Here is a 25,518-nt window from a genome sequence, read left to right as displayed (position 1 = left end):
ACCAACATCTCTGACACATTAGCACTAAGGGAACACTGAATGACCTGCTGGGTTTTGTCCATAAAACTACTCGTCTAAGATTACCACAAAGTAAAAGATCTCTCTGCAAAATTATGCAACATTTTAGGCACTATTGCCCCGATCAAGTCAGTGAGCTGGGATTTTTCATTCTAAACATGAACTACTGTTACAGCAACAGACATGGACCACTGGTGTCCCACACAACAACTCAATGTGCACTATGTGAAGCAGCCAAACACATGCCTGCTCCTCTCATTAACTGAGATAAACTGCTGGCATATTGGTTTTACATCTATACTGTCCAGTCTCTCCTGGTGGACATACAGCAGCATTGTTTAATCTCATTTGAGTCATTGTTGACCTTAGTCATGTTTTTAGTCTTCTGAGGGCACTGAAGCTTCTTTCAGCCTCAGTACATGCGTTTTATCCTCAGATTAAAATTATTATTATTCTGTGCTTGATGTGCCTCACCTTTGGCCCTGGCTCCTCCCCTCTGACTGCACTAGGTCATATTGCCACCTGATAAAATAACACATTGATTCGTGCCATATAAAAAGTGAGACTTGTCAATTCAGATTCTTTGTCCAATATACACTAATGAAACAATTTACATCAGCAGCCTGACAATTGTCATGATAATAAATACTAGTTAATCTATAGCACCAAATCATCAGTCAGTCACCTGTGACCTCGCCTCTTCACCTCTGTCCGAGCTACAACATGGCAGAGCTGCCTCTGTCACCTGATGAATAACAGTGAGACATTCCACATACATGCAGTCACACATGTGCTTCAAATACAGTCATGAACCATCAAGTCATCATCCAGTTTCACCTGTGATCTTGTGTCACCATTACTCTCTGAGCTTTGTGTTGGTTCTTCTGTCATCTGACAAATAGGACATACATGACAATAAGAATAAAATGTGGAGCTGCTTCAGTGTTTCTGTCACTTTGTGCACATCTTGACTCATCAGTAATGTTTGTAGGCTGAGTGCATTTTTAAAACACTTTGTGCAAACTGCACTACAAGGTGGAATATTTGCAACATCATGACTACATCGTGATATTTGTCTCAAAAATTAACACTATGAATATTCCAGTGCCATTAGGATGAAATTATTGAGTCACCAACATTTTAACGTTAGACATATAATTCTAACAGCCTCTGTAAACTAATATCCGGGCTGCTCAAAGCTGCAGTTTTCTCTGACAGTTTCAATCAAAATTAGAAATGCTGCTCTGAGACTGAGAGAACTAATAGCGCTGCCTGTTGTGCAGTTAGTTTCCAAAACACGTTATGCTAAAACTAAACAGAGCTCCCTGAAGGGCACAGCCAATCACATTGGTCATATTTGTCACATGACGTAGGACGCCAGTAGAGAACGTAATTCAACTCTTTCTGTACCGCTGGGTGAAGGAGACGTTGACAGATCGGTTTTTCTTTCTATTGGGTTTGATTTCTTTACTCGCAGAGATCAAATTATTGGTGGGGACATGTCCCTTCTGTCCATGCCAAATCTACACCCTTGGTTATAACAGAAAATCTGTCACTCTCTCTCTCTCTATCTTTCTCTCACACAGACACACCACCGCCATCAACTTTGCTGAATTGCTAATGAAAAACATTGATCAGGCAGCTGTGATTGAGCAGCAATGTCTATCCAACTATTTTCACGGTTGTTGTGGTCGTGATTATTTTGTGAGGCCACATCGAAAAGGCTCGGATGAGCTTTCCAAAGTTCTATAAGTTGTGCCTCCATCGCTTGTGTCCGGATCACACGCTGCACTGCCGTGCTGCTCCGTCTTCTTCCACCGACATTTACGTGTTTGCGCGTGCGCAGTGTGAGAAGTTGCGGACGCGCAAATGGGCCAAAAATCGCACAGTATAAGCCCAGCATTAAGGAGATAACACATATCCACAGCAGAAGCTTCATCACAGATCAGACACAAATAACGCCACGATGTTTGGTTACACTGAGCAGGCAGCTGTTACACTGTGACCGTCACCGGGTCACGTGGGCCTGTTAGTTCACCAAACAGCTGAGATTTCCGAGGTTCTTGAATGGACCACAAACAGCGCAAAGTCCGAGTGAGCCGCTGAAAGTCAGATCTGTTCTTCAGAGCAGACTTTCAGCTTTATTTCAAGCTTAAATGTAATCTGATGTAGTCAGTATTTAAAGTCAGGCTCTGTTATTGACTGAAAACTCCGACAGACTCAGACATTTAGAACAAACTAAGAGTCGGATCAGCACAAATACTGACACAGAGATGGCTGCTGGCACTGCGCTGCTCTGCTGCACTTTGCTGTTTGTCCTTGTCTTCGTCTCTGCAGGTGAGATTGTGGTGTGAGAGCTTTCTCTCACACATTATGTTCACTTATTATCAGCACATGTTGTTGTTCTGTGGAAGCTAACATCTTGTAGTTTCTGACACTTTGCATGTTTAGCATGAGGCTAAAATTCCCCCTCAGTGGGTCACTGGTGACCTGCTGGATGTTCAGAGGTTCATTAAATCCAACATGACTAAAAACTCAAATGTCAAAGGAAATAAACAAAATAGGTTCTCTCTGAGATAACAAGAAGTACAGGAGGATTATTTTCATCTGGATTCAGTTTGTCTGTGTGTGTGAAGGAGACCCCAGGCACGAACTTTAAACTCAGCTTTAGACTCAGGTTGTTTGTTAGTCATTGACAATACCAACAAACGCAGACATTTATAACAATCTCAGTGTCGGAGCAGCAGAAGATAACACGCTTACAATCTGTAACATGTCTACTGCTCTGCTTAACTTTCCCATTTCAGCCTTTTCGTGAGATTTAGATGTTAGAAAGCAGTGTAGAACTGGATCAGCAGCTCCTGTGGAAGACTGTACTTCCTCAGTTGTCTCAGGAAGTACATCCTCTGCTGGGTCTTTTTGAGGATGGAGGAGATGTTGGTCTCCCACCTCAGGTCATAGGAGATGGTGGTAAGAACTTGAAGATCTCCACAGTCGACACAGGGCTGTCTGATATGGTGAGGGGGAGCAGAGTTGAGGGATGTCTCCTGAAGTCCACTGTCATCTCTACAGTCTTAAGAGTGTTCAGCTCCAGATTGTGCTGACTGCACCAGAGTACCAGCCGCTCAACTTCCTGCCGGTATGCAGACTCATCACCATCCTGAATGAGGCCAATGACAGTGGTGTCATCTGCAAACTTTAGGAGTTTGACAGCCAAGTTCTTGGAGGTGCAGTCGTTAGTGTAGAGGGAGAACAGCAGTGGTGAGAGGACACATCCTTGAGGGGCACCAATACTGAGGGACCGGGTTTCAGAGGTGATCTCCCCCAGCCTCACTTGTTGCTTTCTGTCTGTCAGGAAGCTGGTGATCCACTGACAGGTAGCTGGTGACACGCTGAGCTGGGAGAGTTTGGAGGAGAGAAGTTCAGGCACAATGGTGTTAAAAGCCGAACTAAAGTCCACAAACAGGACCCTGGCATAAGTTCCCGAGTGGTTTAGGCATTGCAACATGTAATGCAGCCCCATGTTACTACATCATCCACCGACCTGTTTGCCCAGTAGGCAAACTGCAGAGGGTCCAACTGGTGGCCTGTAATGTCCTTCAGATGGGCTAACATCAGATGTTCAAAGGATTTCATGACCACGTACATCAACGCGACAGGTCTATAATTATTCAGTCCTGTAATGGCAGGTTTCTTGGGGACCGGGATGATGGTGGAGGGTTTGAAGCAGGAGGGAACTTCACACAGCTCCAGGGATCTGTTGAAGATGCGAGTAAAGATGGGAGCCAACTGCTCAGCACAGGTTTTGAGGCAGGAGGGTGAAACACAGTCTGGTCCGTGGCTTTCCTAGGCTTCTGTTTCTGAAACAATCGGCTCACATCCTGAGTGTATATTCTGAGTTTTAGGGGGCAGGAAAGGGGGGTGAGAGGTGTGATGAAGGTCATTGAGTCAGGATTGGGGAGGGTGATGGTGGTTAGATGGTATTAACTAACAGATAATTTTTGTATTGGTCCAGCTTGTATGTGTAGGACATACAAGGCTGGGTATACTTAATATCTGTTATCCACCTGTGACAGACACAAAGAAGTGTAATGTGTGTGTCAGTGTGATGTGTTGTAGTTTCAGGAGTCTGTATACAGCTACAACACATTATGTTCACTTATTATCAGCACATGTTGTTGTTCTGTGGAAGCTAACATCTTGTAGTTTCTGACACTTTGCATGTTTAGCCTGAGGCTAAAATTCCCCCTCAGTGGGTCACTGGTGACCTGGTGGATGTTCAGAGGTTCATTAAATCCAACATGACTAAAAACTCAAATGTCAAAGGAAATAAACAAAATATTTAAAGTCAATCATTCTGACCATAATTGTACTTTGACCTTTAACCTCTCTGCTCTGTGTTGTTTCCTCTTTCAGACCATAAATTCATCACAGCTAAGTCTGGACAGAACGTCCCTCTGACATGTCGAGCTCCAAACAGCAACATCACAGTTGTAAAGTGGAGCAGAGCTGACCTGGAGTCACAAAATGTTCTTTTCTATTGGACTCGTGACTTTGTTCCAGTCAACCAGCATCCATCTTTTAAGAACCGGGTGGATCTGCAGGACAAACAGATGAAGGATGGAGACGTGTCTTTGATTCTGAAGGATGTGACGATTCATGATGAAGGAAGATATGAATGTGGTGTCTTAATGGAAGAAGCAATATCATGGGAGCTCACCATCATCTACCTGAGTGTTGATCCTCCAGGTAAGTGAGTATTGAGTAGGACGATCCAACTGTCACAGGCTGGGTCTCTGACCCAGCATTTTGAGTTTTATTTTTGTAATTTTTGAAGTTTTCATGTTAGTTTGGCGATTATAAGTTTGCGTGTTATTCTTATTTAGGGTTTAGTGGATGTTTAGGTTTGTGATTATTTATCATCTGTCTCCTTGGTTTCTGTGTTTGGGTTCTTGTCTACTCTGTCATGTGTTTTAGGTCTGTTAAGCTTGTGTTGTCTAAGTCTTCATGTTTCCTATTTTATTTTGTGTTCTGTGTTCATGTAGTTAGTTTTACTTTCCCCTGTGTCATTATGTTTCATTTTGGTCAGCTGTGTCCTCATGCGTCTTTACTTCCCCTGATCACCTCATGTGTGTATCAGGGGCGGAGCGTGGGGGTGGCTTACTGGGCTTAAACCCAGGTTGTTTTGTCAGAAGCCTGGGGTCTTTTGGAGTGTAATTTTTTCATAGTTAGATGCCTGGCTGACAACTGTATAAAACAAAAAGTGCACACAATATTCGAAGCACATAGTGCACACTGTGGGAATTTAGGACTGTGCGTGAATCCCCCCCTGATATTGGTATGATCCGAGCTCAGGCACTAAGCGACTGAGCAAGAGGGCGGGGCAGCTGCTGCCTGTGAGTGCGCTGTTGGAGAAACGGAGCCAGCCATACTAAGGAGAGCTTAAGTTTGACCAGGTACCAACGCAAATCATTCATACCGTACAAATAATGTAAATATGACGGTGCATCACGAAAGATTGATATCAAACTGATCACTTGACCCATATTACGTTACTTGCTCTTCAAGTGAATCAACAAATGGCGAAATGAAAAGCCGAACAAATGCTATTTTTTTAGAGAGTCTTAGCTTACGTGTGTTTATTTCATATTTTCAGTTCTTACCCTCCCCGACTAAATCGGTTTCAGTTATGTACTGAAATATAAGAATGGACATTAGAGGGTTCTTTCAAAGAAAAACTCAGGTAAATGTTATTTTATATATTATGCTTTGTATGTTGTTCCCCCGGATAAACTGGAGGAGGTGGCTGGGGAGAGGGAGGTCTCGGACCCGGCCTCGGATAAAGCGGATGAAGATGGATGGATGGATGTTGTTCAGTATATTTCTATGCAAAACAAGAGGGATTTCAGTACACAGCAGTATATTCACATTTGTAACCAGATATTTACACTTTAGGGAGAAAACATAAAACATTTTTACTGCACAACATCAATTTAGAGTAAACTTTTGTTTTAGATAAATATTGAAATATATTTTGAATTAGTTAAATGTCAGAATAAAGAGAGACAGAGCTGTCTATTTTTATCACTTTTCATCAAATTTAGGAGCACATATACACTAAGTTTGTTAATTAATAAGAAACTCCAGACGATTCCATTCTGAGCTGAAGAAGCTTCTGATAGGTTAGTAGAGTCCATGTGAGTAAACTGGTGGCACAGCTGTGGATGCATATAAGGCAAAACACAGAGCCTGTTTCTGTGACATGGGAAAATCAAGAGATGTCAACCAAAACACCAGGAACAGAATTGTGGAGCTCCATAAGTGTGGCTCAATTTTGAATACAATTTGGTGCCATTTGCAATTAAGAAATACAGATAGTTTCTGTCTTTACTCTTAAAGTTAACAAATATGTTTTTATATTTATCAATCTAAAAAAAAACATTTAGTCTGATTTGATGTTACAATTAAAAAAGTGTTTTTATCTGAAGAGTTTGTAAATATCTGGTTTCAACTGTATATTTGATGATTGTCAGCACAAAGAGAGAGAGAGAGGAACAGAGAGAGGAACAGAACAGAGATGAACAAGAGCAGGTGAGACAGATGTTCAGAGGTTCATTAAATCCAACATGACTAAAAACTCAAATGTCAAAGGAAATAAACAAAATATTTAAAGTCAATCATTCTGATCATAGTTGTACTTTGACCTTTAACCTCTCTGCTCTGTGTTGTTTCCTCTTTCAGACCATAAATTCATTACAGCTGAGTCTGGACAGGACGTCACTCTGACATGTCGAGCTCCAATTAACAAGATCAAAGTTGTAAAGTGGAGCAGAGCTGACCTGGAAGATGAATATGTGCTTTTGTACATGAATCAGCACTTTTTTCCAGAGTACCAGCATCCATCTTTTAAGAACCGGGTGGATCTGCAGGACAGACAGATGAAGGATGGAGACATGTCTTTGATTCTGAAGGATGTGACGATTAATGATGAAGGAGCATACGTGTGTCGAGTCAGCGTGGAAGAAAAACACTCATGGAAACTCAGCATCATCTACCTTCGTGTTGTTCCTCCAGGTGAGTGAGTAGAGTTGAGTGTGTGTGTGATCAGAGGTGAAGCTGCTTCCTGGTTGTTGATGTTTGTTTGTTGTATGGATGAGCTGGTGGATGTCAGAGGTAAACAGATGTTTCTCCAGCTGTTGTCTTTGTGGCTGGTAGTCTAGAGTTGTAGAGCAGCATTGTTTGGTTAGAGCAGAAACAAAGACATTTATGAATCAGTCTCTTCTTCTCTTGCTCTCTAACTCGTCTGTAAACATGTGTGGGGAAACTCAATGTTAAAGCCTACAGCTGGAGGGGGAGGGGAGGGGTGAAGCTGGTAGTTGTGAGTCTGTGAAAGTGAATCCTGCCGCTGCCATAGCTGGTGAAAACGTACTTAGTGCAGACACAAAACGTCCATCAGCTTCAAAGTGTGTCAGAAAAATGTCCACATGGTGACTGATGGATGAGAGAGGTCCCATTGTTGTTTTTGTGCACAAATCATTGAACAACACAAACACTTAGAGCTGCTTTCAGTGCTGCCTGTTTTGTTACTGTACACATTTCTGATGGTCCTACAGTCCAACGTAGCAAACGTCTCCCTGAAGCCTCTTCTTAGAGACCAAAGGTTGGATCAGAGCGAGCAGCTGAAAGGACACATCTATGAATGCAGTCAGAGACTTTCTCACAACCTCACACTTCATCTGGTCACATTTACACTCAGCTTTAGAGTCAGGCTGTAGTCACTGAGACTACAGACACACACATTTTTAATAAGCTAAGTAGTTTCAGAAGTCAGTGTACAGCTACAAAGCTTTTTGTTCAGTGTATACAAACAGCTGTAGCTACAGAAAAGGCAGCATGCAGAGACTCACAGTGTCTTATTCAGCAAAAGAATTGATGTTACAATCCCTGATAATGCATTGCTTCAAATGGAGAAAGTCTTGAGGGATGGCTGCTATGAGGAAACGTGGACCACAAACCAACCCACTTAGTCAGAAGGAACAACTCATATGGCTCCTACACCTTCCTTGATTAGATTCAGGGATTAGAAATCTGACCTAGATTATAATATTAAAATTTTAGGACACATCAGCAGTAGTAAACCTTAGATTCATCCGGTGTTTGGGCTATTATCACTAGACACCCTCATCCCAGGTGGCCCTGCCTGGGTTGACTTCTGAGGACCTGGTTGTGTCTCCATGTGTATCTGCCTTGAGTAAGGCTAGTCCTACAACCAACAGAGATGTGCTTGAGTGTTGCTGGGACTGTAAACGGGGAGCAAGATGGGTTATTTCCAACACACAACTACAGATTTATGGGGGAAGGCAGCACATCATATGTGGCTCGGATGATGAAACTTAGCCTATTATCCTCCATTCCCCAGATTTCTTCCAGATTCATCCTGGACCCTGCTTGGCCAATGCTACAGCTCTGGCATATCTGGCTGTTTCCTCCTGTTGACACAGGAGAAGTAATCTGATTGGCATGGTGGTATGTTTGAAGCAGGTCCCTTGTGTAGCGCTGGAACCCAGTCACGATGTGTTTCATCCATTTCATAGGCTGGTTTGCTAAAATAATGCCAAATAATTAGCAACTCTATAAATAGAAGGTAGTTCTGCAAAATCACTCAGTAGGATGTTTGTTCTAATCTGCTATGAGCTCAGAGCGCATAGAAAATAAAACTAATAGGCTATAAAGAGTGATATGAACATATTTAGAACTTACCGGAATGAAAATGTCTGGAGCACCAACAGATATCTGGAGATGGAAGAGAACTGGATATCAGCTCGTCTCACAGCTGCTATCCAGGCTGGACGCCTTCGTTTGGTAACATCGATACACGAGCCGCCTCGTGTTGCTTCCAGGTTGGGAAAGAATGAAAAGACATACCCTTTTCAAGCTTATTCTCTTGCCGGTCGTGTGATCGAACATTGCAGCCGACCACACAGCAAATATGAACGGTGGCTGTTGTGTGTGCCTTCGCTCCTTTTTCGCTTGCGCTTTGTTTAGACCCCCAAAATGGCGGATCGGGCCAAAATCCTTTCCACGCCCACCCCCGTGACATCACGCTCCAAAGCCCTATTATAGTGAGAGGGGTGCTTTCTCTCACTGATTATGTTTACTTTTATCACATGTTAGCACATGTTTTTGTTCTGTGGAAGCTAACATCTTGTAGTTTCTGACACTTTGCATGTTTAGCAAGAGGCTAAAATTCACCCTCAGTGGGTCACTGGTGACCTGCTGGTAAGGCTGTGCGATATGACCAAAATCTGATAACCCGATATAAGACATTTATTGTCCTGACAACGATATATATCCCAAAAATGTTACATTTTCTCTAAATTCAGTGAATCTCGGATCAACTCGACTTGCATGAAGTGTTTTCAGCTGGGTGTACCTGGAGTCAAGGGTTTTGACCAAAGCATGAAGCTATACATTTGTAGACATTGAAATGGTTGCTTTTTTCTTTGTCAGTGTTTATTACACGGCGTGTAAGGTTCTAAGGTTTATTTTTTAGCACCTGACGGGTTTTTTTTGCTTCTCATCCGTAAACACTCTGCATACTATTTCATGTGATTCATTTTATTTTGAAAAATCTCAATAGGATCTTCAGCTTTATTGTGAAAGGTTTATGTGGAAAACAAACAGGCGGACGGCGGAGTCACGCGAGTGTTGTTGCTAACGACAATACATAAAAGCAGTCGCTTGTCTGTCTGCAGTGTGGTTATTTTAAATATAAGAGAAAGAGAGAACTTTAAGAAATGAATTCTACAGTGACCATCAAAACGATGAAAAAAAATATTGCCGCAAACAGTTTATTTTGCGACGCCATGAAGCAAGGGATAGAGTAATATGAAACGATAGACCTTTTTACATTGTCATCTGTTGGGATTTAAATATATAATCATAATACTTATTTGCTGATTAGATTGTTTTATGAGAGGCCCAGACTTGACTAGGTCACAGGCTGACAGGAAACTGCATGTTTTTGTAGAATATGAGGAGCTGCAGGCAGAAAGTGAAACTAAGTAGAGTGTTTGATCGAAACGTAAAGTGTGTGTGACGTCTAAAGGAAGAATATAAATAATCAGGCTTCCTGTTTTCTGTCTGAGACTTCGGCTGGCGTGTCTGTGTGCTCAGTCTCCATATTCCGGAATATGTAAAATTAAAGATCATTTTTTAAGTTGGACCACTTTGAGCTGTGTCTTTCTTGGCCGTTGAAGAATACAAAGAACTGGATTTAATACATCCGATATATATTTTTTATATCGAACAGCCCTACCTGGTGGATGTTCAGAGGTTCATGAAAACCAGCATTACTAAAAACTCAAATGTCAAAGGAAGCTACATAATTGTACTTTGACCTTTAACCTCTCTGCTCTGTGTTGTTTCCTCTTTCAGACCCCAAAATTCTCACAGCTGAGTCTGGACAGGACGTCAGTCTCCCATGTCGAGCTCCAAACAGCAACATCAGAGTTGTACAGTGGAACAAAGCTTATCTGAAGTCAGGAAATGTCCTTTCATACCGGAATGGTCAATTTGTTCCAATTTTCCAGCATCCATCTTTTAAGAACCGGGTGGATCTGCAGGACAGACAGATGAAGGATGGAGACGTGTCTTTGATTCTGAAGGATGTGACGATTAATGACACTGGAGCATACATGTGTGGTGTCAGCATGGCAGAAAAACACTCATGGGAGCCCATTAACATTGTTTATCTGATTGTTGTTGATCCTCCAGGTGAGTGAGTAGAGTTGAGTGTGTGTGATCAGAGGTGAAGCTGCTTCCTGGTTGTTGATGTTTGTTTGTTGTATGGATGAGCTGGTGGATGTCAGAGGTAGACAGATGTTTCTCCAGCTGTTGTCTTTGTGGCTGGTAGTCTAGAGTTGTAGAGCAGCATTGTTTGGTTAGAGCAGAAACAAAGACATTTATGAATCCGTCTCTTCTTCTCTTGCTCTCTAACTCATCTGTAAACATGTGTGGGGAAACTCAATGTTAAAGCCTACAGCTGGAGGGGGAGGGGAGGGGTGAAGCTGGTGGTTGTGAGTCTGTGAAAGTGAATCTCTGCAGGTGAGATTGAACTAAACTGAGTTTAGAAGTGATCTGAGAAGTACAGGAGGATTATTTTCATCTGGATTCAGTTTATCTGTTTGTGTGAAGGAGACACGAGGCTGAGTGGACACTTAACATCTGTAATCCAGCTGTGACAGAGACAAAGAAGTGTAATGTGTGTGTCAGTGTGATGTGTTGTAGTGTCAGGAGTCAGTATGCAGCTACAAAGCTTTTAGTTCAGTGTATACAAACAGCTGTAGCTCCATAAAGGCAGCATGCAGAGACTCACAGTGTCTTAAAATGAGAGGCTGCTTTCTCTCACACATTATGTTCACTTATTATCAGCACATTTGGCTCGGTCATGGGGAATGAGACAAGATGCAGAAAATACTTTTTCTGTGAGGTTGTTTTATTATTCAACTGTACTCAGAAAAGCACAGTTTAACATTTAACATTTAAGTTGAACTATTCCACTGGCTCAGCCTAAAACTGTCTTTCAGGATCTGTGACAACAGTAAACAGTAGGGGTGCAACGATGTACAAATTTCACGGTTCAGTTCGGTTCGATACTTTGGTGTCACGGTTCGATATTTTTTCGATACAAAAGAATGTTCATGCTGGTTTAATTAGTCATTTATTAAAATTATAAATATATATTTTTAACTCAAAAGTATAGTTTTTAAATTTAATATTGCTGAATCAACAAAACAATAAAATAAAATGAATCTATCTGATCGAGAAATCACTCATCTTTGGAAAAGAGAGTTTATTACAGAGAAATGGCTCTTTCCAAAATAAAAGCTATACTATACGCTTCTTCTGGGCTATATTCTCAGCAGCATATTAAACATATCAGGTCCCCATAAGGAGAATCGTGTGCTAACGGCTGTCTAAATGACTCGGGTAAAGTTTGTAGCATGCATGCTTGTTGTTTTTGTCTGCTTCCACTTGTCTTTGCACTAGGATGATGTTGGCGTCAATGTGCAGTCATATTCGTTTTGTTCCCACTAGTGCTGTCAGCGTAAATCTCGTTAAAATGACATTAACATCATAACGCTGCAAATCTCAGTTAACGAGTTGCTGCAGATCGCCCCGTGCGTGGGGCTGGACGGCGTAAACATTTTAATGAACTAACTGTGCTAATGCACTAGTCCCCACCAATTGAGCATTGCATGGCACATCCGACATACTGTTTTACTTTTGTCCATGACGCGCTTACCTTCAGGTTCATACTTCACATGAAAACCAAGATAGTTCCAAACGCCAGATCTGAATGAGGATGGGGGAGGTTCAGTTTCGGGTAGCGTTGAGGCAGTTGCCATGTTGCAACGAGCTTAGCTTCTGTCTCGCTAGCTTACGCTGTGCTCAGTGGATCTGCACTCGACAGTGCAGCCTAGGCAGAGTAGTCAAACACAGATCCACTGAGCGCTCAACACAGACAGCATCGTCAGAAGAAAAGTTGATAAAATGCGCGCTCTGGCTTCAAGTGGCTCTTAAAGGGACAGTATACCCCCAAAACGCAAGGTCTACTCATCACCATGACAACTCTACAAACAGACCTCTCGTAGACAGGCAAATAGTTAAAAACACAACATAACCTTTTTTAAATGCTTTTTATGTTAATTTGTCTACACATGTTGTTGTTCTGTGGAAGCTAACATCTTGTAGTTTCTGACACTTTGCATGTTTAGCATGAGGCTAAAATTCCCCCTCAGTGGGTCACTGGTGACCTGCTGGATGTTCAGAGGTTCATTAAATCCAACATGACTAAAAACTCATATGTCAAAAGAAATGAACAAAATATTTAAAGTAAGTCATTCTGATCATAATTGTACTTTGACCTTTAACCTCTCTGCTCTGTGTTGTTTCCTCTTTCAGACCCCAAAATTCTCAAAACTGAGTCTGGACAGAACGTCACTCTCCCATGTCGAGCTCCAAACAGCAAAATTACAGCTGTAAATTGGACCAAAGCTGATCTAAAGTCAGGAAATGTCCTTTCATACCAGAATGGTCAATTTGTTCCAATTTTCCAGCATCCATCTTTTAAGAACCGGGTGTATCTACGGGACAGACAGATGAAGGATGGAGACGTGTCTTTGATTCTGAAGGATGTGACGATTAATGACACTGGAGCATACGTGTGTGGTGTCAGTGTGGCAGAAAAAGACTCATGGGAGCCCATCAACATTGTTTACCTGAGTGTTACAGGTGAGTGAGTAGAGCTGAGTGTGTGTGTGAGTCTGTGAAAGTGAATCCTGCGGTGCCATAGCTGGTGAAAACGTACTTAGTGCAGACACAAAACGTCCATCAGCTTCAAAGTGTGTCAGAAAAATGTCCACATGGTGACTGATGGATGAGAGAGGTCCCATTGTTGTTGTTGTGCACAAATCATTGAACAACACAAACACTTAGAGCTGCTTTCAGTGCTGCCTGTTTTGTTACTGCACAAAACAGGCTCAATGACAGTAACGTATTCTGAATACTTTGGATTACTTAATATATTATCATGCTTTTTACAACTACATGAATGTACTATTGCTGTGTGATTTATTACTGTTTGTTACAGGCCTTCTATAGGGTCTGTTTATAAACAGAAAAGCAGAGTTTGGAGACATGAGTTGCGCTCGGTCTGCAGGCTCTTCCTTCGTCTGATTTATTAACTGAATTGCACTGTGTTCTTTTCTGTTCATTTAGACACACACATTTCTCTTTTAACACCAAAAACACATTCAATCAGGTCCATATGTTCAACTGTTCAACTGGTTTTTCTCACAAGTATACACTTACAAAATAATTGTCTTTTATCCTTATTTACAATAAATCTGTAATTACATTCTGCTGCTGTTCAGCATCAATAACATTTCTGTGCAGTACTGTTAACACTGCGATTAACCCGCTTATATTACTATTGTAACCTATTTGTATTTTAACAGATTCAAATATCTAATGCATTTACAAACAATAAATAAACATTTTGTTTAGAAACAGTACACACCAGACTATTTACATTTGACACATAACAAGTAGGAAATGGGTTAGGTTGGAATAATCATAATCAGCTGTAATTTCCAATAACGTCAGGATAAAAGAGATGTGCCTAGGAGCTACATTTGTCACAAAATAAAACAGGTAATAAGACCAGCTACCTCTTTAGACTACAAGTGGAATCGTGGCAACTCACACTTTTCCACTCCCCTTTTTTTCCCTTCCTCACTCACAGACACATAACGAGTATGGCAGTCCATTCTCCCTGCAGCACGGACTACTGCCCATGAGGCTACATTCTTTAGGGCGATGCCTGTAACACTCTGCCTATTGCTTTCATATTAAAAAATTTGTTTGAATAATAATTTTCAAAATTATTTCTTCATGTCATTATGCGGTCCGTAAATAGAGATGACATGGGCCACGAGATTGAGACACAGGCATTAGGGCCTCTTAATGCATGTTTTGTTTGGATTTCCACTGGTGTGGAATTATCAAAAATAGAGAGGGCATAGCCTAACATATGAAACAGGAAAAGACCGCCAAGTAATCCATTTATTTCAACTGAGTATCTGCATTGTAAAAGCCACCCTTTAAAATAGTAACTGTAACGGAATACAGTTACTCATATTTAGTATTTAAAATGCGTAACGCCGGTACATGTATTCCGTTACTCCCCAACACTGCTTGTGCATGAATTGCTAATCACACAAATCACAGTAGTCATAAAGAAATCATCCTGGAAAACACTGTTTTATATTAAAGCTGACCTCCCCTTTTTGACACATGGTTTCCCCCATGTGTCAATTCACCAGAACTAGAAGAATAAAAAGGAAAAAGGTTAGTTACATTATTTCCCAACCAACATCAGAAATTTTCCTCTGAAGTAGCTTTGCGCCACGCCTGTAAACCCGTGTTAGAAAATAAAATCAGTATGAATTTCATGTTAAGTATGTCTAACTCCTGGCTCCGCCTGGAGCTTGCATCCACACCACGACTGCCTCAAAACAAACTCTGTCAGTTCATATGAGCTTCACATATGCAAACACCTGGAGGTCAGAAGAGTAATGAGGCATCCGACACTACAGTCACCAGTTTGTGTTGTGCAATTTATTTCCCCAGAAAATTAAACCACTACTGTTGCCATAATTTGCCCAAATCCTAGATCATCCCATATGTTTATGCCAACACATTATACATTGTGACTGTTCTTTAAATACGTCATTCACTTGTTTAATGCTATGAGCTCAGCGACACGAGATAAATAGTGATATAATAATACATAGTACAATAAAACTTCCTGTAATTACTGCACATTCTGCTTTATTAAACCTATGTCTGTCTGCTGGATGCCAAATCCCCCAGATGGACTCTTAGAGTAAAAACAACATTAGAGTCCTGGATGTCAGGCCTGGATAAACAGATTCCAGAGGTGCTGCTGTAAATCATGAAGTTAACAATTTGCTGCTGCTGTGAAAGGAGTGACACTGGTTTCAACACAGTATATTTTCACATTACATTTTCCTCCCTGTAACATGACATTTTCCAACAATACAGTGTCATACCATAACTAACCACGCAGCCAGTAAGAACACCGTTTCCTTCACAAAAAATCAGTAGCAAAGATAAGTGGCAACTAAAGTCTGCAGGGCCCACAAGCTGATGTGAACCTAGGATGTTGCCTTAATTTTCCTCCTCCTGTTAAAAAACCCAAAACAAAATAAAACCTACATACATGCACCCCTTTCCCACTGTCTGGGTGGAGCAGGTGCAATCTTGCGTATCAGTATCAAGTCAGTCAAACTTTTGTCCCCATTGTAGAGTTGGATGTCTCGAGACCGGTCACTTTTACGTGGTCTTGGTCTTCTCTTGGTCTCAACAGACTTTGGTCTTGGTCTTGGATCACTCTGTCTTGTCTTGGTTTCACTGTCTGGGTCTCGCTGTCTCAGATCGACATAGTGGTCGCGAGATTTGGAGTTGACAATATCCATGACAAACAACGTAACGTTCGATAATGTGTCATGCGCAAAAGCATCAGCTCTAAGAGCCGTGCTTAGAGAGTGCTTTATAGTGAATCAGAAGAGTCGACTCGCATTGAGCGAGAGACGGCTCCTCACTTAATTTCCTTTCGCTGCTCAGCTCTCACACAGCTCAGCTATGCTCCAATCCCTCCATATTGTGGCCAGTCACATGCGAGGATATAGGATAATATCATTGTGTGAAAAACAGAGAGGGTGAGAGATGCGACAGTCAAGTTGAGTGTGCGTCCTCTCAGTACACGAGTGAGGGCTGTGCGAGTGCATTGCAAAAACACACAAATATGCCTGAAACCCGTAAACGAAGCAGCATCTGGCTGCAGTTTAAAGACGTTTTTGTCTCTGTCTGTCTTGGTCTTGGTATTGTCTTGGTTTAGGCGGTCTTGACTACAAACAACCCCATTGTTAACCCAATCAGTCCCCTCATGTTTATTGCTGGCTGCAGAACTTCTCGTGCCACTGAAGTTTCCACTGCCAGCAATATGATGTAATTACAAAAGTTTTTTTTAAAACAATTCTTTATAATTTTAGAATAGATTGTAACGATTCAATCATTTTAGACACAGGGACATACCATCTGATGTGGTCAGTGTCCCAGATGCCTTTCGAATTATGTGACAACCCCTTGGTTTCGATTTACGAAAATTTTCGACTTACGAAAGACCCTCGGGAACAGATTAATTTCGTAAATTGGGGTTCCACTGTAATAAAACAAAACCCAATAATCTGAGAAAAATCGCGGCCCAATCATTCATCCTACACACATCAGCCGATTTCCATCGAGCTGTGAACACACACACTCTCACTCCCTGTTACACAACAACAACAACAACAACAACAATCTTTATTTATAGAGCACATTAAAAGCCAGGGGCATGCCAAAGTGCTTTACATAAAACAATAAAACAATAAAATGATTTACACTAAAACATCGGAGTCCTATAAGTGTGGGATTATGTTCACAGGTAAAAACCACTAATAAGAATAAACTATAGCACACAGCTATAGCAGAGTAAAGCTGTACCATCAAACCGTGATAGAAAACATTGACAGCGCAGGACAACGCAAAACAACCAGACACATTAATAGAATAACTCACTAGAAGCGAGGCGAGAATTTAACTAGTAGAAAAAGCAAGTTCAAACAAATATGTTTTAAGCCGTGATTTAAAAGATTGAATAGAATCAGACGCCCGGATGCCAATCGGGAGATTGTTCCACAGCTCAGGTGCAGCTAGAGCAAACGCTCGATCACCTCTAGACTTCAAGCGAGATCTGGGCTGAACCAACAATGACTGTGAGGAAGATCTTAAGGCCCTCGTAGGAAGATATGAATTTAAGAGTTCCTTAAGATAACTTGGCCCTGTGTTATTAGTAATTTTAAAAGTAAACAACAGAATTTTAAATTGAATACGAAATTTCACAGGCAACCAGTGCAGATCAGCAAGGACGGGAGTAATGTGAGCAAACTTCTTAGTTTTAGTTAGAATGCGTGCAGCGGCATTCTGGACTGTCTGTAATCTATGTAAAAGGGTAGAGTGGAGACCATAATAAAGTGAATTACAGTAATCTAGTCTTGACGTTACAAAGGCATGGATAAGCTTTTCCAAGTCATTGTGCGGGATGTAGTGTTTGGCCTTGGAAATAAGGCGAAGTTGGTAGAAACTAGATCTGACGACAGCGGATACTTGTTTATCAAGTTTAAATGAGCTGTCAAGTAGCACACCCAAATTCCTAACAGTGTCAGGGAAAGAACTAGTGAGGAAGCCAAAAGCATCATGAAGTTTGGCACAAAGAGCGTCACTGCCAAAGATCATAATTTCAGTTTTCTTATCGTTAAGGATAAGAAAATTTGCCAGAAGCCATTGCTTGACCTCACACATGCACTCTCGAAAGTTACTCACGGACATAGCTAGATCATCATTCAGCTCAAAATAGATCTGGATGTCATCGGCATAATAGTGAAAGGCAATGTGGTATTTCTCAAAAATGACACTTAAAGGAAGCATATACAGTGAGAACAGGGTAGGGCCTAACACAGATCCCTGGGGGACACCACAGCAACACACACACACTTCTTCTCACTGCATTCCTCAGTTTTTCTTAAAGTTCACACTACTCTATTCAACAAACACCTTTCCTTAAACCACAACTTCATATAGTGCACTGGATGTTTTCTTCTTTCTTTTTTTTTACACACCCTCTGGAGCGCTCTCACTCTATGGCGAGGACGATCTCCCCAGGCTGAACCCCAGGCTTATAACTGTGACTTCCTGTTTATCTGGCTGAGGCAGCTCTTACTACGCATTTTATGACAGGCATACCCCCACTGTCAATAAATTCCTCACTCTATGCATTTACACACCAAAGTTTACAGCTAAACTAACTCATTTGGCATGTCAGACGTCAGGGTTTAGCAACTTAATCTCATTCTTGAGAGTTTTAAGATGCCGTGTGATCAAACTGCATATTTCAGAGTTGCCTTTTATTGTGGGCAGCACACCTGTGCAATACACAATATTCATGCTTTCTAATCAGCACCTTGAAATGCCACACGTGTGAGGTGGGGTGGATTATGTCAGCAAACGAGAAGTTCTCACTACAATATCTTATAGTAATGGGTCCTTTGTGTATGTAGAAAATGTTTCAGATCTTTAAGTTCAGCTCATGAAAAATGGGAGCAAAAACAAAAGTGTTGCGTTTATATCCGGTTGTTCAGTCTGACGTCACTAGCCGTGTCTGGGTCTAAACTCCGCTGCAGGTCCATATATCAAACGATCACTATGGCATTACTGAGAGTTGAAAAACTGTCTAAAGTCTTTCATCTTTAATAAAATGATCAGCGTTCTGCTCTACCAGGTGTAACAATTGAGTTTAACATCCAGGCATCCATGAAAACGGAATTTATGACATTTAACGGAGTTAGAAGTTAGCAGGGAGTTAGCTCGCTAGCTTCTATCTAAATACAATATAGCATGTCCTGACTGCAGGGTTTTGGAAACAAATTAAAACGTACAGCTCTGTTATCACTTCCAACATAAATGAAGTAAGTAAGTAAGTAAAATTTATTTATATAGCACATTTCACAGATAAAAATCACAAAGTGCTTTACAATAAGATCAGACATACAAGTTAAAATTAATTAAAAGCCTGTTTGTATAAAAATGTCTTCAGCTGCTTTTTAAAGGAGTCAGTAGAGTCTAGACAGCGTAAAGACAACAGCAGAGAGTTCCACAGCCTAGGTGCCAGTGCCTGAAAAGCCCGATCCCCACGTGTTTTAAACCTAGTACGTGGGACCACCAGTAGCCTTTGACTTGAAGACCTAAGTGCTCGGGATGAAGCATGAGGTTTCAACAGGTCAGAGATATACTGGGGAGCTTCACCGTGCAGAGCTCTAAAAGTTACAACTAAAATTTTAAAATGAACCCTAAAATTTACAGGCAACCAATGAAGAGAAGCCAAAACTGGAGTAATGTGTGACCTCTTGTTTGTACCAGTTAAAAGTCTTGCCGCTGCATTCTGTACAGACTGAAGGCGATCCAGAGCTGTTTTGTTGAGACACGTAAAAAGACCGTTACAATAATCCAAACAAGAAGAGATAAAAGCATGAATAATCATCTCAAGTTCTGCCTTTGACACCAGCAGCCTGAGTTTAGAAATGTTTCTTAGATGATAAAAACAGTTCCGGACAAGTTGTTTAGAGTGTTTCTCAGGAGACATTGAACTGTCAAATATAACACCTAAAAATGAAGGCAGAAAGCTAAACAGCAGTGATGTTTGTAGGGTTACTGAAGTTGGGCTAGCTGGTATATAATGATGTGCTACGTGACCGCTAGCGACACAGCTACGTTAGCATAATATAAACAAGCTAACTTTTTTTCCACTCGATAAAAGTTAACGCGAGTGTTCTCGGTGGTCAGGAACAAATGTAATCACGTGGCAGGATGCTGTAAAAGGACCAAACTTCAGCCAGGAGAACAACTGAGATAATCCATCCACAATATGAGGTTAGTCATTCATATACTGCTGCATGGGCTGGGCTGTAGTTACATCCTAAGGTTTTAAAAAAATTAGCTTAAATAAATGATTAGCGGTAATGAAAGCCGAGGGAGGTCAACAGTGATCACTGACATGACATTAAACATGTTAACAACACAAAAGTCATATTAAACGCAGACTACTTTAGGCCCGGAAGTAGGATTCCTCACGTCATCACTGAACAATCGGATTCAGGAGTGCACATAAGTGGTCCGCAGGTGCATTTCAAAATAAAAGGCACGCACCAGATAAGAAGTTGCAACGCGTGTTTGCGTACATAAGATTTTCCGGAGGACAGACATTTGTTTAGAACTCTTAAAGATTTACTTTGAAAGCGCATGCACATCTGCGGACCACTTATGTACCACTTATGTTACCCTGTTTATATTTTTGTTCAGTGTATATACAATAGAATAAGTACTATACAAATAGAATAAAATACTTTGTTACATAGAGAAAACTGCACTTGGTGTGCCACTGCACATTAAGGAGAAAGGGCGAGATTTACATTTGTGTATGGGATGTGTGTGTGTGTGTGTGTCTGTCAGCACGTGTGTGGTCATCTGCAGAGACCATGTTGTAGAGTCTGACAGCAGTGGGGAGGAAAGACCTGCGAAAGCTCTCCGTCTCACATCGTGGGTGCCGCAACCACTGAAGGAGCTGCTCAGTGCTGTCAGAGTCTCCTTCATGAGGCAGAGACAGCTTAGTCACCATTCTCCTGTCACTCACCACCTCCACTGGGTCCAGAGGGCATCCTAGATCAGAGCTGGCCCTCCGGATCAGCCTGTTCAGTCTCTTCCTGTCCCCAGCAGAGATGCTGCCATCCCAGCAGACCACACCGTAAAAGATAGCTGAGGGCACCACAGAGTCACAGCTATGGGTAATTTAGAGTTTCCAATTAACCCCACTATTTAATTAATCCCCACTAAGTGCATGTCTTTGGACTGTTGGAGGAAGCCGGAGTATCTGGAGGGAACCCTCGCAAACATGGGGAAAACATGCAAACATGCATCTGATGGTGGAATTGAACTCGGGACTTTCTTGGTGGTTAGCATTGGTGTTGTGAGGCAACAATGCTAACCACCATGCCACTGTGCAAAGTTAAATTAATTAATTTTATTCATTCACAGTTGAGAACAAACAAGCTGATCTTTGTACTAACTTATTATTCACAGTAAATTCCATAAAAGCCTCAATTCAGTTTGTTTGTGTAACTGAATTAAATAGTGCAAATTTTACAGAAATGAATTCAGAAATGAATTCAATAATGTTAATGATGAGTTAATGATCACACTGAGCTCTCTGAGAGTTGGGAAAGTCATCTTTTAGCTATATTTTTGAAAGCAGTCTGTCAGTTCTCACTATTTTATTTATTATTATTATTATCTTATTATTTGAAGTGCTTCATACATAAAGGTTGTAAATTGTGTACAGTGTAGTTTGGTTGGTGTGACAGAGCTGTTATCATCGAATCTGAACAGGTTCAGATGTTTCAGCCTCATAATAAATAAACACATTTTCAGAGACTCGAGGATTTGACCTTCCAAAAGTCTCAAACATGTTTTAATGAGCTCTCACAGATCTGCAGTCAAACAGGTCAAATTATATAGAACAGCTGGATGAAACAAACATGACCTCTGACCTCGAAGGAGCTGTCAGACCTGTTAAGTTGTAATTTTATTTTCATTTTTTTCTTTTATGGTAAAAACAAGATGGAGGCTTCAGTTTTGGTCAGATCATGTGTTTCCTGTTTTTAAATTAAACGCACAGAAAATCCCCCAGTATAAACATTTTCTCACTTAATACATATTGTGAATGAATTTATTAACCTAGTCTTCTGAACTAGATGAGGAAAATAATTCTATTCTATTATTCACTCATCACCTACCTGACAGCTGACACCTGTTTCTCACCTGCAGATCAGTCGGGAAGATATCCGGTATGGATGATAGTTTTTCTGGGAATTCTTCTTCCTCTTATTATTTTATGGATATGGGCAAAAATACAAAAACAGAGAATCAAACGTCGCAAACAGGTATGAGGTTCTGCAAAGTTTTCAAAGCCGAATTCTGAGTCTCCGCCTGCTGTTCCAAGAAGTCACAGTTACTGAAGAAAGAAAGATGATCAAGGACAGAAAAAACTGATGATGCTGATCTTCGTCTTCAGTCTCCACAGCTGAACTGTGAATCAGGCGATCTGAGGACAGACATAAATAATCTCTTCTGAACATCCATCAGACGGCTGAATATATTAAACATCTCTGCTGATCATCATGTTCAGACACAGACCAACAGTGTGTGTCTGTGCTGTCTGTCAGTGACTCTGAACTACAGTTTATTCATCTTCAGGCTGTTCATGAGATTTACTGACACAAAGTCAAACTGTGTTACAAACACACATGAATTTCTGATCTCAGAGTCAGTGAGTGTTGGAGCTTCAGGTTAGACAAATTAACTATTTTATGTTGGTGTGATTGTTTATTAGCTTCATGTGACTTTTTCTTCTTTAAGTACAGTCCACTGGAAAACACTTTGTATAAAAATCATCTCTTTGTCTGACATTGTTTTTAGTTTGTAAACCAATCTTACCCAATTTAACAGATTGTACAAACTGTTAACGTCTCTCTCTGATCCTGCACTGAGAAGTTTGACAACCTCTTCAACTTTTCTTTAACATGTCACACTGTTCAGGTCAGATTTAAACTGCTTTGACCTTTGACACCAGCAAAACATCCTGAACAACTTTGCTGGGTTGAGACCTGATTACTTTTCATAAACAGACCCATAAGACTCAAAAATATGAAACATATTGTCACATTTATACTGTTGTATAGATGATGCAAACTTTTGTACACTGATGCTCTTTTGGGTGAAGTTTGACTCATTTGTTTAGATGGATTTTCAGATCCACCAGTTTGGCTCAAGTTAGAAACATTGTGATTTTAGGGAAAATTGCCACTCATAATGTATAAATATACACATCATGTTTGTGTGGATTTGTAATGAGACAGCAGTGTCGGAGGTCACAGTCATCCTGTTGCCCACAGAAACAGACTCCCCCTGTGAATTAGTAAAGTAACACATGGAGCGCATGAGGAACAAAGGTCATACATGTATCTCCTGAAGTGGATTCTGGGTCTCTGACTTCCTCCCACAGTCCAAAGACATCAACGGGTGTTTTTTATTTATCCGTGTATGCTGTGTGTTAATGTGTGGTTCCTACAGAACTTAATGGTCAGTAACACTAACATGTAAACATGAGTACATCACATCAGCACATGAAAGAACAACAGTGTGGCATTAATATTACAGCAGTGAGGACAGTGTGATGAACTGATGCTCTGATCTCTGGTCTGACCAAAGCTTTAACTCCAAACATCTCTCCACTGTTAGAGCTTCTGCACTGTTTCAGGTTCAAATCATGGTTCATATTTTCATGGCCTGATTGTGTGACGCCTCCACCTACATCACTGAACTGCTCCACTTCTGTACTCTTCTCTCTGTGGCCTTCTTGAAACGTCCTCTTGGTGTTTGTGGGGTTTTTCTCAGTTCATGTGTGCCTTATAAGAGTTTGTTTTTTAAAGACAATGACAATCAGTGAATTCCTTCTGTGATTGAATGAAATATGAGCACTATGTAAGTGTGTAAGTGTTAATAAAGATTTACATGTACCTGTTGAATTCTCTTTTCATTGTTTTTGTCCCTCCAATAACAGACAAACCTCTGTTTCTGAAGTGCCTTAGAGCAACGTCTTCCTCTGTAACTGAGGGTAAACATGTCTTTACTTCTGTGCCTGAAAACAACATCTCCCTGTAGAAAGTGAAGGCTGAGCTCACTCAGATCACTCAGTCAGATCAACTGAGCTTAGAAATAAACTGATTTGTTGATTTTACAATGCTGTGATTGCAGCTATTCCACAACTCTCTCTGTTAATGGTACACATGGCCACTGATTAAATGGTCATTGATCAATGATCATTATTCTTTCGGATAGCGATTGAGATTGTGGATAGAAGTGGCAGAAATGGGCTTCCTCCAAAGAGTGGTTGGCCTCTTCCTTAGAGATAGGGTGAGCAGTTTGGCTATTGGAGGGGCTCAGGGTAGAGCTGCTGCTCCTTCACATCGAAAGAAACCAGTTGAGGTGGTTTGGGCATCTGACGAGGATGCCTCCTGGGTGAATTGTTCCATGCATGTCCCACAAGAAGGAATCGAATGGAACTGAAGAAATCACTTGGAAGAGTGACAAAGCATTTCTCCAATTGAATGCGTCCAGATAAACAGAATCAACCTTTTGTGACACTTTTATAATGTTCAACACGATTACTAACAGACAACACACCCAGTGCACTAAACTCACTGTGTGCAGGACTTTGTTTGGTGTTTACATAAACGGTAAATGGTCTGAATTTCTATAGCGCTTTACTAGTCCCTATGGACCCCAAAGCGCTTTACACTATATTCAGTCATCCACCCATTCACACACTGGTGATGGCAAGGCAGACATACATTGTAGCCACAGCGGCCCTGGGGCGCACTGACAGAGGCGGGGCAAAATGAAAACAAACTACAAACTGCTGAGCTGTTGAACAGCTGATCCAGCCTTTAGTCTGAGCTGCAGTCAGTCACACAAACAGACTGAACAGGGTGTGTTCTGTGCAGCACCTGCATGTAAAACAGAAGCAAAGCTGTTCCTGTGAAATGAAAGTGAAAGCCCCTCTGAGCGTCTCCCTGTAGAAAATGGAGGCTGAGCTCAGTCAGATCACTCAGCCTGCAGACAAATGGAGGCGTGTTTGAGACGTGCAGATAAACACTCAGCTTTGTGTCGTCCTCTAAGGGCTCAGGGCCGTCCTGTTGTCATATTATCACATGCATGACAACATGCGTCTCAGTCCTCAGAGTCCTCTGCACAGTGCTCAGGGATTTTCCTCATCTTTCATATTGTGTGCCTGTTTGAATTCAAGCATCATCGTCTACAACTGGACACCCAGCTCTATCTGTCCATGAAGCCAGATAACACACACCATTTAGTTAAACTGCAGGAATGTCTTAAAGACATAAAGACCTGGATGATAACTTTCTGCTTCTTAATTCAGATCAAACTGAGGTTATTGTAATCGGCCCTGAAAATCTTAGAAATATGGTATCTAACCAGATTCTTACTCTGGATGGCATTACCTTGGCCTCCAGTAACACTGTGAGGAACCTTGGAGTCATTTTTGACCAGGACATGTCCTTCAACGCACATATTAAACAAATATGTAAGACTGCTTTCTTCCATTTGCGCAACATCTCTAAAGTTAGAAATATCCTGTCTCAGAGTGACGCTGAAAAACTAGTTCATGCATTTATTACTTCC

The 25,518-nt window shown here is 41.2% G+C and overlaps 1 protein-coding gene across 5 annotated transcripts in view; it reads left to right on the top strand.

Annotated features, from left to right (window-relative positions):
- The first annotated feature begins 1,533 nt into the window (after window positions 1–1,533).
- Window positions 1,534–25,518, top strand: part of LOC308410630 (polymeric immunoglobulin receptor-like) — a 35,629-nt gene continuing 11,644 nt past the window's right edge. For 2 of the 5 annotated variants that reach the window (XR_013974216.1, XM_080904120.1), the window contains exons 1-5: window positions 1,534–2,355; window positions 4,435–4,767; window positions 6,760–7,092; window positions 10,456–10,794; window positions 12,985–13,314. Coding sequence is in view for 3 of the 5 variants with exons in the window: in XM_080904120.1 (XP_080760246.1) it covers window positions 2,292–2,355; window positions 4,435–4,767; window positions 6,760–7,092; window positions 10,456–10,794; window positions 12,985–13,314 (1,399 nt within the window). In the remaining 2 variants the exon portion in view is untranslated. Of the gene's footprint in view, window positions 2,356–4,434; window positions 4,768–6,759; window positions 7,093–10,455; window positions 10,795–12,984; window positions 13,315–20,712; window positions 21,437–22,083; window positions 22,787–25,518 lie in introns of those variants that run through there. The other 3 variants (XR_013974217.1, XM_080904119.1, XM_080904121.1) reach the window with 3 other exon arrangements.

This window comes from Rhamphochromis sp. 'chilingali', assembly GCF_963969265.1.
Source record: "Rhamphochromis sp. 'chilingali' genome assembly, chromosome: 1".
Taxonomy (NCBI): Eukaryota; Metazoa; Chordata; class Actinopteri; order Cichliformes; family Cichlidae; genus Rhamphochromis; species Rhamphochromis sp. 'chilingali'.
Note: the sequence above shows the minus strand (reverse complement) of the source record. Positions and strands in the feature narration are given on the sequence as shown.